At 41.9% G+C, this 15,219-nt stretch overlaps 1 protein-coding gene across 1 annotated transcript; it reads right to left on the bottom strand.

The window, feature by feature from the left end:
• Nucleotides 1–230: 230 nt before the first annotated feature.
• On the bottom strand, nucleotides 231–6,012 carry LOC142100795 (thymosin beta-15A homolog). Its single transcript, XM_075184608.1, has 3 exons — nucleotides 5,947–6,012; nucleotides 5,010–5,114; nucleotides 231–455 (listed from the first exon to the last, which is right to left on the bottom strand). Exons 2-3 carry the CDS (start codon nucleotides 5,107–5,109, stop codon nucleotides 418–420), a joined length of 138 nt encoding a protein of 45 aa, XP_075040709.1. The 5' UTR covers nucleotides 5,110–5,114; nucleotides 5,947–6,012; the 3' UTR covers nucleotides 231–417.
• Between the last annotated feature and the right edge of the window lie 9,207 nt (nucleotides 6,013–15,219).

Consider the following 15,219-nt stretch of genomic DNA (forward strand, 5'->3'; position numbering starts at 1 on the left):
TTTACTTCCATTTAGCAGAATACCAATTAAATGAATGAGAAAAACACAGCATGCATTGCAGGAAAGATGTCAAATGAAAAGACTTGTTCAAGCAAAGATGTGAATTATATAAATAAAACTAGGTACTCATCTAGCCTTATGGGAGGAATGGTTCTGCCTACAGGAAGAGTTTGTTGCAATATAGAGCGAGGGAGGAAAGGAAAAACAAACAAAAAAGACACACACACCAATTGATGAAATAAAGATTTAAATTTATTTTAAACATGTAAACATTATGTTTATTTTTTTTTACAATGTGATGATTGCATCAGATGTGAAAGTGGGGTCCTGTTGAAAAGCAACTTGTTTCTAAGACCAGAAGATTCGGAAGATAAGTGAAGAGGTGGTCATAGTTAGACTGGAGAGGTCAAATAGTTTTTATGATTCCTTACATGCCTCCTTTTCCTGTTCAATAGCTGTAAGGATATGAAACAATATGTTAATAATAGATACACACAAATATCATACCATATCACACCTCCCAACATTTATTTGTGCAAGTTGAGTCAGTCTGCGACTGCCAAAAAGGGGGCATGGCCACGCCCTGCTGGAGTCGTGCTTGCTTCACACTGGTACCACAGATCATAACAAAACACCCCTGTATTGCTGCATGTACCAGCAGCAAGTTAGCCCTGCAGCATGTGTGTCCCTTTTCTCCCATGACAGGAGCAGGACACACCTCCCAATCGGTGGTAGTCACTTTAACGGTGCTGATAACACCGACAGTGACTACCACGAACAAACAAAAACGAAATGCACTTGCCCGACTCCTAATAAATGATGACAGACCTTAACAATGACAAAATAAGTCCCCGACAGTGTGCTAATAAATCACGATCAGCAGTAACTAAGAATGGCAACCTGTTTTCACGTCCTTTTAAATTGCGACCTCTATATCAGTATTTTTAAACCGGCAATGCCGCTTCTCATCGGACCTAACTCTTACACTTAGGCTTAGCGTTACGAATAGGGCTAGGCTTAGGGTTAGGCTTAGGAATAAGGTTAGGGTTAGGGACCCGGCATTGCCGCTTTAAAAATACTGATATACAGGTTGCAATTTAAGTGGACGTCAAAACAGACTGCTGTTGTTACTGCTAATCATCATTTGTTAGCACACTGTCGGGGACTTGTTTTGTCATTGTTAAGGTCAGTCATCATTTATTAGGAGTCGGGAAAAGTGAGTTTCGGGTTTTATTGGTCATCCTACTGCCTGTCGTTTAATGCACCTCCATAAATTCGTACCACACCCCCTCCGAATGGTCATGGCAGTCAGGACAAAAGGCCTGTTTCTTGGGTAGGACTGTTCCCCTAAAGTGGGACTATCTCGTTTGAATAGGGACAATTGAGAAGTATACAATATTAAAAACAATCACTGAATGCTTGACTTGGTAGTTCAGACCTATTCCAGGTTATTTTATGCCCTTTAAAGTTATTCATACAAAAGCTGTTGGTAGATATTTCGATAATTGTTTCAGGAAAGCAAAACTGAAGGCAAGAATGTGATTTTGGAGATATATTCCTATGCATCAGATATATCGGGCCCAGGATCGGATCTAGAATTTTATTGTATGGGGGGCGATTTAGGGGGGAAAGGCAATTTTGTCCCCACCCCCTTTTTGCTTGTTAAGGCTGCCTGCGGCTGCACACTGTGTGCAGGTCCGTTTGGCAGAGACAGGCAGAGAGAGTGTGTTTTAAACACAATCGGAACAGCCGGGCAGCACACTCTCCCTGCCTGTCTCTGCCGAACGGACCTGCACATAGTGTGCTGTCGCTGACAGCAAGCCCCTGCTAGGGAATCCGATCGCCCCCACCCCCTACCCCCCTGGATCCGCCACTGATAGGGCCTTATCTAGAGCTAAACATAACATTTTGCTGGCATAGTTACTTTTCAGCACCTGTAATTTTATTCAGATAGAACTTTAAATGTAATTTATGGATGTACCCAGTGCAAAAATCTGTCATCATCAGTTCAGAAACTTACAAGAGGTCTATGATAAACATATATGTATACCTAAAATAATTTGCACTTCTTGCATTGCAATGTGGTATTGTCCAGAAAACTTAGTAAGAACTTAGTAAGAAAATTTTTGCTTAACTTTCCTTAATGAATCAGGCCCTTTGGGACAAAACCATGTTGCAATGCAAGGAGTGCAAATTAATTTATTATTTTGCACAAAAAGAAAATACTGTCTGTTTTTTCATGTAGCACACAAATACTTGATAGCTTATTTGCACACTGAAATTTAAAGATCATCTAGGACATGTTCTACCCCAAATATAAATCTGCCATTACATTTTAGATTTAGCTCCCCCCTCCAATGCAACATGGTTTTGCCTTACTTTTGCTTAACTTTCCTTAACGAATCAGGCCCTTTGTCTTTATCAACCATCTATTCCATGGAATAACAAGCATGTGGAATGCACAATTGCTAGTTTAAAGGGTATATGTAAATATGATTTAGAGCTACATTAAATAATTAAACAGCAAGTAAACCCACTATTTGACATAGAAGAACTTCATCCAAAACTAAAGTAGTTTTGGATGGAGTACAAATTTAAAAAACAATTGCTTACACACCCACTATGCATTTGCTTATCTACCATGGGTCCCGGGTGTATAGCGCACACTGGCCCATGAGTCAAGAGGATTCTGTGCCCAGAGTGACATAGCCAGGCATTAAACCAATACACTACTGCCACATCTGCATGGCTTTGCCTGCCACCTGCAATCCCTCTTCCACAATGGCCCTCTTCATTAATAAAACTCCACTGCCACTAATATTGGGTCGCTGGACCACCATGGTTTTCCATACAAAACTAAAGTTATACTTTAATATACATAAGTCAAAGGATGTATATTTTTTTATCTGAACATATGCCACTTAATGTGCGTTTATACTGAACTAAATATGCTTTTTACCTCCTCTGCATAAAATTGTCATACTAGTGGAAGAGGCTTCAATGAGCATGTTGACTGAGAATGACGGCCTGAGTTTGAGTTAGGAGCAAAGCAAAGAAAAGGAGAAACTTTGCAAAACCATATTGCATTAGAGGGGGGAGGTAAATATAAAATGTAGGGACAGATTTATAGTTGGGATCAGGGCCGGACTGGCCATCTGGCAGTTCTGGCAAATACCAGAAGGGCTGATGGCATAGTATGTGTGTGGGGGCCAGTGTATGACTATAGTATGTGTGTGTGGGCCAGTGTATGACTATAATGTGTGTGTGGGGGCCAGTGTATGACTATAGTATGTGTGTGGGGGCCAGTGTATGACTATAGTGTGTCTGTGGGGGCCAGTGTATGACTATAGTATGTGTGTGGGGGCCAGTGTATGACTATAGTGTGTCTGTGGGGGCCAGTGTATGACTATAGTATGTGTGTGGGGGCCAGTGTATGACTATAGTATGGTGTGTGGGGGCCAGTGTAGGTTTCATTTCTTGCTGGGGTTGTTTGGAGGGAGGGAAATAGATGTATTTATCAAATGTGAATACTATTATTTTAATGTTGGGGTTGGAGGGAGGCCTAATTTTAAAACATTGGTGCTATATTGATTTAACACCAGGGCTGTTTGGAGTCTTCTACATTTCATGTACTCATTTTTTCCAAATAGGGCCCCCAACATTCCAAGACAAGCAGCAACTGATCTAAAGACACCAGCAGACACAAGTGGTGAAAGTGACAAGACAGGTAGGAGAGACCAGAACAGTCTGCTAACTGTCCTGAATTTGGTGGGTGACTGTCCCACTTAGTCAAGATTTGGTCTGACTTCAAGGACAGTTGGGAGATATATCCTGCTTCACACTGTACTGCTTGTGAAGGCAGAACTGCCTGCACCTAACAGTAGTGCTCACAGTATTGCCAGTGTATTTTTCAAAAATGTGTCTAATAACCATACTATATCATAGGAGCCCCCTGTCTTAAGTGCCCTGGGTCCCCTGAGCCTTAATCCAGTTCTGGTCAGCAGGAGGAATCTGATAGTTGCTCCCAGTCCCGGACAGGACACAGCCTGCACAGCAAGCCGATGAGCTCTAAGTCTCATGAGATTTATTAATCTTGTCTCATGAGATTTATTAATCTTGTGAGACTAAGAGCTTCCCTGCTCACTCTACAGGAAGTTCCCACCCTTATGGATGTCAGCAGCACCAGAAGCATAGATAAGTACAGTGGGCTGGGGGTGTCATAATGTGCCTGGGAGGATGGCGTGATGTGGCTTGGAGGGCGTGATAAATGTAATGTTTTATAATAATGTATGTATCAATGCCCCATGTTGGCCACACCCATAACACAATGTGGTCACGCCCTTTTCGGCTCCGTCGCACATTGGTGGCACATAGTTCCTTTCCTGCTGGAACTGAGGTGGGCCTCTGTACTTTAAATGCGTGGACTGATTTTTAGTCCAAGTCCAGCCCTGGTTGGGAAACGGCATGTCGTTAATCAACTTTAATTTCAGTGTAAAAATGAAGCTATCAAGTATTTGTGTGCTGCATGACAAAACAACCAGTATTTTTCTTGCATGCAAAAAAATAATTCAATTTGTATCCCTTGATTTGTAATATTGTTTGTCCAGGTGCAAAGTTACTCCTTTTCTTGCTTTGCTCCTAACTTAAAATCAGGCCCTGAGTCTTGTTCTACAAAACTACACCATACACAGGGACAAGGTCAGAGATGTCACAGCAGGTCAGATAACTACAGACTTTTTACAACAACACCAGATTTTGTTAACACACTGTCCTAAAGATGGGCGGGGTAGCTTCAGTTGTCTATAATGAAGGGTGGATGCAATACTCCTTTCCAAACTTACTTTATAATAGAAACTCCGTGGACTGTCTGGCAAACACCAATGTATTTTACTTTCATACTTTACATCTGAAAATGTAACTTTAAGCTTAGTTAAGTCGCTAAAGCAGGAACAAGAGAGCCATGCTTTAGCCTTTCAGGAGAGAAATCCTATGCAAACAAACATACTCACTCTCTTTAGAGGGAAGAGTATTCTTCTCTTCCGTGCTAGTTTTGCGAAGCTTCCGATGGTCGAATTTCTCCACCTCTGACAGATCCGGTTTATCAGCCATGGTGACTGCATATAAAAAAAAGACAACACATTTAATAAAACTCACAGTTCAGGATCAGAGTGCGGTAGTACTGACTAATCAAATGGGTCGTCATATCAGAAGGGAACTTGAGCCCATTGTCTAAGGCAGTAAAATGTTACTGCCGAATTCTAAATTAACCTCTGACAGAATTTTAATTTCAATGCTCTCCTACAGTTACCTCAGGCAGAATAATACACCCCTGGCCAGAATCAATATTTCTCACATTCCATCTTCTGAATGGCAGACTTTAGAAGTACTAATGTTCAAAATAAATACAGTCCAATACCGACTTTTGACTACAAACGGATGCACATTTTAAAGTGCTTCAAGTCTTTTTGTTTGGAGATACGTGATAGCCAGATGCTCAATTTACCTTCCTCACCGGACCCTCCTTGCAGAGCGTTGTAACAATTAAAAAAAGCCACCTTAGTAAACCAGACGTGTTAAACTACAGCATGTATAGTACTTCAGACTTACTGTGCCGCACATTTTCATGTACGCATTTTGCAAAAATTAGCGTTTGACATACAATATGCGCAGAAAGGCTTTACATAACGTTTTTTCCAGATAAATCGCCTGCTGTTAATTACTGCACAGTCCACATTCCAAATATGCTTTGTCCAATACATTCAACTAAACTTGCCATACCACGCAAAACGATTCGAGACAGGTAACCACAAACTACCATATGCATTCCATCATAAAAAGCCAACAGTATCGCAGTTTGCATTCCGCAGTACAGCATTGCTGGTCAATCATAACAATAGCAGTGCACTGCATAGTCTGTGACATAATAATGGCAAAATGCTTTCGTACACAAATCTCTGCTTGACTCGACTCCAGAACCACTCAGTTCTACGCTTAGACCTTACCTAGTTTTGCCTTCTGCTTATCTAACCTGAAGCGTTACCCTTATATATTACAATTACTACACGCCTTTGAATGTTCTCATTGGATCCAGCTTTCACACCCACATAAACCCAGCCATTATTGATTTCCTAGCATGTACGGGCACCAAAATATTTATGAAACACAATTTATAAAAATAAGTGAAATGAAGGGTGACTTGACGATGGAAGATTTGGGAGATGTTTCTAAAACGTTGTCTATTTTACAAACATCACCTGATATTTTCTTTCGTTTATACTACAACAGTTATAAAAAAGGGTTGGTTTGATTATCTTCTGACCTGAACTAAACTGCTGATGTACAAAATTGGGTTCCATGGATAGAAGTGCACATAAAAATGGAGTAACTGCAATATTAAACGACCTATTCGTCTGTGTTTCTATTTGGTAGCACAGAGCAGCAAAATATGGGTTGTATACTCTGTCACCCCCAGGGCCATCTTAACAACATTATGGGCCCCCGGGCAAAGCAGTGCATCGGCGCCCCTATATATATAGGTATATTGATGTATACAGATACAGATATAGATATACAGAGATAGAGATAGATAGATGTACATGCTCAGTGACCCTTGTAGGTTTTTTTGCAGGTTTTTTCTTTTGCAGGATTAATTATTCTCATTAAGAGCCGTGCCTATGGGGCCCCCTTGCCCGTGGGGACCCAGTGAAGCTGCCCATCGTGCCCAACGGAAAAGATGTCCCTGGTCACCCCCCATGTGCTGTACCAGATTAAGAGGCATATTTAAGAAAGCCCTATAGTGCTCTTACCGGTAAATTGAGGTCTATGGGTATCCTCCGCATATTTATAAAAGGTGCATCGCAGCAGATATCATGGATATCTGCTGCTTTGCACTCCTCTTCGTTTTTGGGAGCAGTCACCATTCAACAGTATGGTGACTGCTCCCAGCCGCAATCAAACAAGTACCGAAAAAACCTTTTTTTTCGGAAACTTGTCTTCATAATGTACGCCAGCTGAAGCTAGCGAACATTATCATAAATGAAAAATCTCAGTAATGTCAGCTCTGCTCCGAAGATGGTTTTCGGTACAATATATATTGATCAATATAAAAAGAGGCTATTTTAGTGTTGCTTCATCCAGCAACATTTTATTATTATAAATAATAAATCTTAAATAATAAAAATAAATAATGCAACAAAAAAACAGACCTCACTTTATATTGCATTTTATTTTATATGTTCTTTATCCCTGCACCATTTCTTTTCCCTTTTAAACATACCTGGCTGATTATAATGGAATTTATCAGAATGCAAAATGCCCTATATACTAATAGGGTTATTTGTTTTAGGGTTAACCTAAACCAAATAATATTAGGGGTGGTACTGGAAGGAGGAGTATAGCACTAGATGTCAATCTGACAACCTGGCCCAGAGCTGGGGGGCCAGTGTGTACTTTAGACAGGGGGCCCCTATGATGTAATATGGTTATCATTTTAAACAAATACACAGGCAATACTGTGTGTACTACTGTTAGGTGCACACAGTTCTGCCTTCACGAGCAGTACACGGTGAAGCTGTCCTAAGCGAGACAGTCACCCAAATTCGGGACTGTCTCACCAGATTCAGGACAGTTGTCAGACTGTCCTACACTCTCCTACCTGTTCTTGTCACTGTCACCATTTGTGACTGCTAGTTTCTTAACTCATTTGCTGTTTGTCTGGATTCTGGAATGTTGGAGGCCAAATTTGGAAAAAAAAATGGGTACATAAAATTTAGAAAACTCCAAACAGTCCCGGTGTTAAATTAATTGCACTCACGTTTTATAATTAGGCAAACATTAAAATAATAATATTCACATTTGCTAAATAGATCTATTTCCCTCCAACTAACCCATACATTAGAAAGCAAACACATTTAATATATAAACCTATTTTCTTCCCTCCAAACAGCCCCACCAACAAATTAAATTGCCCCCCACCACCCCACAAATAAAATAGCACCCATTAAATAACTAGCTCCCTCCTATCTCCCACACTAAATGAAGACCCCACTTCCCTCACACATTATAATAACATACTCCACACATACGCACTCACACACACGGTACTGACATCTCCCACACACTGTACTAACATCTCACACACACACACTTTACTGACATCACACACACTTTACTGACACACACTTTACTGACACACACACACTTTACTGACACACACACACTTTACTGACATCACACACACTTTACTGACACACACACACACACACTTTACTGACATCACACACACTTTACTGACATCACACACACTTTACTGACATCACACATACACTTTACTGACATCACACACACACTTTACTGACACACACACACACACACCACTTACCTTGTTCCATCCCCACGCACTTATCTTCACACATGGGACGGCACCTGTCACGTGGTGCGTGTCCCATGTGACAGCAGGGAGGGAGGGAGGGGAGAGACGAGGAGCCAGTGATTGATTGTGCCTGGTCCCAGAGGAGGGGCCAGCCAAAAAGTAATTAGAAACTTGGACCGGTCCCTGTACCAGCCCAAAATTGTCTTTTCGTATCCGGCCCAGCTCTCCCCTGGCTAGGAGGCAGGGTGGCATCTGCCCCCCCCACCTGGGCCGTTCCCTTAGCTGATTACCTTGGGCTGAGTCACCTGCATTTTTTTCCTTTAAAATGTTTCTAATAGGCTGCTATGTTCAGTCTTCTCCCACCATCCGAGCTAAAATTTGACAGCCCTCCCCTAGGAAGGAGCCAATGGAAGAGTGGAGGAGGGATTGCCAAAAGGGGTTAGAGACGTTTAAATTAAGGGAATTCTAATGTGTAGAGTAGAACTGTTTTTCAGAATTCCCACCTTAACTTTAGTTTTATTTGCAGACAAGGCACAGCAAGCTGGAAAAGCACTGCAGTCAGCTGCCATAGGGATACTCCTCTTTGAAAGTGTGGCTGAAATGCTCGATACCACCCTTATGGGCTGTCTTGTAAAAAGCCAGGGTAAAGGAGCTTGGGATTTCCATAGCCTGGATGCGTCAGGGGGCATGGAGGGCTCTGTTGGTATGGAGTGCTATGCTCCATCTTCTGGATTCCCAGTGGTCTAGTGGGAGATGAAGTGGGGCATTCACAAAGCTCTATTGTGCATGAGCATACTGGAAGTGTCTCCTTTACATTGTATGTGAAGCAGAATTACCAGCTGTGTATATGTGATTTCAGGCTATAACACAACAAAGCCTATTACATAAACATTACTACACAGCGGTGCAGTGTTTAAACCTCTTGCTCTGCTTTCGTTTACAACATATCCTGCATGTGACTGTTGTAATACTTGTATCCTGATGTAGCAATTGTCCCTGTCAGTAACTGCATCACTGTTATATTCAAGTTCACAAATAAACCAACAACTTGGTTAAGTTTAGCCATGTGTGGTCTAACATTCCTGTGCAACACTGCTGACACCTTACAGACACCAAATAGTTTTTCCAATAGATTATGGGCCCAGCATAGTGCTTTGAAATATGCGCTTAAACGAACAAACAGTAGCAAATATATGCAGAAATAAAAGGAAGCTGATTCTTCAGAAAAGTCCCTTATTTGATACAAGGGAAAATGCACAGTTCAGGGGCCAGTATGAGCTTTGCAAAACTAAAAGGCTCAGAGAATTATGCAACATGGAAATTCACCATGGAAATGCAGCTTAAATGAGAAAGGTTTTAGAAGGTCACAACTGATCCAGGAGTGAGTCCAAACGCTGATGAAGTGGATAAAGCCATGGGGACCATCGGCTTGGCTGTAGAACAGCATGTGTATTCCATAATCAACAGGAAAGTGTCAGTACAAGACTTGTGGACAGCCCTGCAAAAGGCGTATGAGGACAAAGGTCTGACGAGAATAAACTTCAGATGTGTACTGTACGGGACAAAGTTAAGTGTGTGCAAGGACATAAATGAGTATATTGACAAAATGCAGTCAATAGCCCAGCAATTGGCATCTGTGGGAGCACAGAAGGACGACGAGGAAGTTGCTATTGCAATGCTGCTAAATCCCACGCAATAGTTCAGTTTCCTGGTGGTAGCTTTGGAGTCCAGTGATACTAAGTTGATGACAGAAATTGTGAGGGCCAAGCTGCTGCAGTTCCAACAACGAATTCCCAACGAAACAAATGCTGAAAGTTCTGCTTTGCTCACTATAGGTACCAAGTCCAAAAAGCCCAAGTATAAGTGCTTTATATATCACAAAATGGGGCACAAGGCCTCTGAATGCAGACTGAGGGATTCAAGTGGTGCACAGAAAAAAATTGACAAACCAAACGAGTCGGCATTGAATGTTGCAGACAGCCACAGGAAGGACTACTGGTATATGGACTCGGGGGTCACTAGACACTTCAGCTGCAACCAAGAGTGATTCACTTCAATAAACCCATGTGAACCCTTTTCAAAGGAATTGGAGACAAAGTCCTTACTGTCACAAAAGTCGAGACAATGACAGTGCACTGAAGCTTAAACTGTGAAACTGTCATCACAGACATCCGAAATGTTCTATTGCATCAGATTTGAGAACCAAACTTATCGCCATAAGTATTCTGTAAAGAAAAGGTTAAGAAGTCCAATCCGCAGAGGGTAAATGTGTGGTGTAAAACGAAAGAGGGACAGTAATTGCTACAGCAATCAACTGTATGTCTTACACACTGATGAGTGTTGTGCGATGGCGGCTTCTGATACAAATAAATCCATGGAGCTTTGGCATAAGCGGCTTGGTCATCTGAGATACAACAACATCCAGAAACTCGTTGATAGAATTGTGACAGGAATCACTGTGTGCAATCCTGAGAGACCGTCATGTGACAGCTGTGTAAAGGGTAAGCAAACTCGTTTCCAAAGTCAGCAACTATAGCTGAAGTACCAATATCTCTAATGCACACAATGGAGGTGGAATTGATTAGTGGCTATAAATATTTCATGACACTTATTGATGATGCCACAAGGATGACAAACGTATACTTCATCAAAGCCACTAGTAAAGTTGTCAACAAAATTGCATAATACAAGAGCCTGGTGGAGACTCAAACGGTCTGAAATTAAAAAAGTCTTAGATCCAACAATAGTGGAGAGTATGACAACAGGACTTTAGCTACATTCCTGAAAAAATATGGCATACAGCTTCAAGTGACGATCAAAGTCAAAACACACTGGAACAAAATGGTGCGAGTGAGCGAGCAAACCGTCCAATTTTCAAAGAGCATGGACTATGTTTAATGACGCAGGCCTGAAAAAAAGGTTATTTAGTGGAAGCAGTGTTCACTGCAGTATACCTAAAATGACGTGCGCCCACATTAGCAGTGAAAGCCAAAAAGCCACTAGAAACAAGATCCGAAAAAAAGCCAAGTGTCAGTCATCTATGTGTCTTTGGCTGTAAAGTGTATGCCCACATACCCAAAGAGAAGAGAGGGAAACTAGATCCCAAGTCAGTGGAATGTAGCATGCTTGGATACTGCCAGGAGAGTAAAGAATACACACTTTGGGATATTATACATAAATGTCTCATAAAATCCAGAGATGTGGTGTTTCACGAAATAACACTACCTAGCGGAATGGTGAAACAGGAATCACAGCAAAAATTTGTAACACTGGATATACAGACAGTGGGAAGTGTGTCTGAAGCTGAGGTTGTTACTGCGGACATCCAGTCACAAAGACTAAGTTCCATGAGAAACAACAGAATACCTCCCCTCAGAAGATATTGCGTGCAATTCGCTAGCATAGTCTTCTGTGAACCGCAAAACATCCAAGTGGAAAATTCAAGCAGCGACTGGGAAGAGTGGAATTCAGCAGTAGATACAGAGTTGACAGCTTTGGATGACAACAATACATGGACTGTAGTTGACAGGCCAAGTAACCGTAAGGCGATCAAGAACAAGTGGGTATTTAGTAAAAAGGGAAATGCAGAAGGAACTATTGCCTGCTTTAAAGCCTGCCTTTTTGCAAAGGGATAACACCAAATATCCAAATATCTGGGATCAACTATGGAGAGATCTTCTTGCCTGTTGCAAGATACAGCACCTTCAGGTTAATCATTGTCATTTCTGAATGGGGAGTTAGTTGAGGAGTTATATATTGAGCCACCTGAACACTATGATGATAATGTGTTCCAAGAGGGAAAAGTCTGCTATCTAAATAAATCCCTATACGGCCTAAAGCAAAGTGGTTGTTGCTGGAATGTCAAACTGGATGCTGTGCTGCTAGACATGGACATTATTAGGTCAGAGACTGATCACTGTTTATATCATAAACCTATAGAAGAAAAATTGTTCATTATAGTAGTATATGTAGATGATCTGTTGTTAGCAGGATAAGAGAGACACATCACCGGCGTAAAGCATTTGTTGAAACAGAAAATCAGATTAAAAGATCTAGGTCCTACAAATCATTTGTTAAGCATGAGGATTGGGCAAAATCTGAAAACTGGGACTGTTACAATTGATCAACAGGCATACATTGAAGCAATACTTACCAAGTATGGAATGTCTGATGCAAAGTCAGTGAGCACTCCGATTGATAAAAGCATAAAAAAATATAAAAGTCATGTCACCAAGCAACAAGGAAATAGAGACAATAAAACAAGTCCATTATCAAAGTTCTGTTGGGAGCTTAATGTTTGCAAGTATTGGGACTCGCCACGAGATCACTCATGCCACGAGCCGTGTGAGCCAGTTTGAAAACAACCCTGGGATTCAAAACTGGATTGCAGTCAAAATAATCTTGGTATACCTGAAAGGTACAAGTTCCTTAAAATTTGGATTTACAAAGTCTAAAAATTCAACTTTAAATATTTTCTGGTATGTCAATTGGGGATCAGGGGAGCAGGTGCAGCTGTCAGCTGGGCAAGCAGAAAGCAACCCACTGTTGCTCTATACACCATTGAGGTGGAGCACATGGCACTCAGAGAAACTGCAAAAGAAGCTTTATGGATGAAGAAGACTTTGTATGTGTCACAACTTGAGTATTTTGCTTACTGGTTTTGGCACTACTCACCAAAGAGGCGCGGAGTCTAACGTGTTCCAGGTATTCACCAGGAACCCCCGCAAGGGAGTATGGTCTTAGCTGCAGGAGACACGCAGGTCGCGGTCCTCAGAGGGAGCAACCAGTGAAGCGGTAAGATGAAAATGGTGTCAGGCAGGCCGGGTCAGAAACGAGAGAATCAGGATATGCCACAGGGAAAATCCAAAGTCGTAGTCAGGAGTAGCAGGCCCGGGGTCAGAAGCGCAGGAGAGGATAGTCAACAAGCCGGGTTCAGTACACAGGAATATCAGAAGTAGAGTGGTCAGCAACAATCCGGGTAATTCACAGAGAACAAGGAGGACACAGGAACGCTGGAGCTAGGTGGGACCTATTACTCTGGCACTCTCCTAGTGCCAGAGTGATCCTTAAATAGTGCTACCTACAATTAGCGGCGGTGGTGACGCTGAACACCACCGCCGGATTTACTGGAGAGCGTTCCGTTGGCTAGCAATGGAACGTGACCGCCGACCCGGAAGTGTGCTCGGTTGCCTAGCAACCGAGCGCTCAGCGGCAGTAGCAGGCGTCCGTCCCTGTGCGACGGACACAGCACGGGGACGGTGCCTGACAGTAGGAGCTTAATCTTCTTTGTCAGAGTAATACCATCTACATTGAATGTGATAACAGAAGTGCAATTGGTTTCTCTTCTACCATTACTGATGGTCCAAAGACATTGCCATTAGACCTCACTTCATACGTGAGTTAGTAGTAGAGATGGGCGGGCCCAGAGATCCGAACCCGCCCGAACTCTGCCTATCCGAGTACCGAGCCGAGCAGGCTCGGTACTCTCCCGCCCGTTCGGAATCGAAGTTGAGGCAAAACTTCATTGTGACGTCGTCGGATCTCAGGACTCGGTTCTCGCGATATTTGAAATGCATAAATACCCACCTCCACAGCAATCCATCGCCATTTGACAGAGGGAGAGAGCAGGGTTAGGTCACAGGCTGTATTAGAGCAGGGACAGAGCAATAATTGTATACTTTATTCTTTCAATTATTATTGCAATTCTGATACCAATTCTATTAGCAATTGTTAGATGAGGATAGAGGAGGCTTTTTTCTTTCAATATTTTGCACTACAAGTGTCCCATATTCCCCAGTGTGAAACACTAATTTTTCTGGCTGCCAAAAGTCCTATTTAGCAGCAGTATCTAATACAATATTTTGCACTACAAGTGCTTTGGGCTGTCCCATATTCCCCAGTGTGAAACAATAATTTTTCTGGCTGCAAAAAGTCATATTTAGCAGCAGTATCTAATACAATATTTTGCACTGCAAGTGCTTTGGGGTGTCCCATATTCCCCAGTGTGAAACAATAATTTTTCTGGCTGCCAAAAGTCATATTTAGCAGCAGTATCTATACAATATTTTGCACTGCAAGTGCCTTGAGGTGTCCCATATTCCCCAGTGTGAAACACTAATTTTTCTGGCAGCCAAAAGTCATATTTAGCAGCAGTATCTAATACAATATTTTGCACTACAAGTGCTTTGGGGTGTCCCATATTCCCCAGTGTGAAACACTAGTTTTTCTGGCTGCAAAAAGTCATATCTAGCAGCACTATCTATTGAATAGTTTGCACTACAAGTGCTTTGGGCTCATTAAAATGGATTCAAAGCAGACCACAATAGAGCAGGATCAGCAAGCAGGTGTTGGCACCAGTCCTGATGGTAGTCTTCCCTGTACGTCATCTGGTAAAGCCTATGTAAAAGTACATAGTCTTGTTAAATTAGGGAAAAAAACACACCAAAAAAAAATAAGTATAAGTATAAGTATAAGTGTAGGGTGCAATCTACCCCTAAATAGGAAAGGGACTTTGGGGCATTTCTATATCACGTACAGTCTTGAAATGCTGCTGTTTTGCCAATTTCTCAATAAGGGTAGGGTGTCATACACAGACTGACCCCAAACTGGCTCTGTCCATTTCAATTTATATTGTACAGTCTATAACGGCTGAATTTTTTACTATTTTCTACAAGTGGAGGGGGGCCTATAGAGACAGAAACCAAACTGGCTTTGTCCATTTCTATTAATATTGTACAGTCTATACCGGCTGAATTTTTTACTATTTTCTACAAGTGGAGGGGGGCCTATACAGACAGAAACCAAACTGCCTTTGTCCATTTCTTTATATATTTAACTATAAGTGTAGG

The sequence above is a fragment of the Mixophyes fleayi genome, chromosome 9 (genome assembly GCF_038048845.1).
Source record: "Mixophyes fleayi isolate aMixFle1 chromosome 9, aMixFle1.hap1, whole genome shotgun sequence".
Lineage (NCBI taxonomy): Eukaryota > Metazoa > Chordata > Amphibia > Anura > Limnodynastidae > Mixophyes > Mixophyes fleayi.

Coding starts and splice junctions, on each gene's coding strand:
- LOC142100795 (XM_075184608.1), bottom strand. CDS start 5,109: ATGGCTGATAAACCGGATCTGTCAGAGGTGGAGAAATTCGACCATCGG. Junction 456..5,009: donor TACTCTTCCCTCTAAAGAGA/GTGAGTATGTTT, acceptor ATATCCTTACAG/CTATTGAACAGGAAAAGGAG.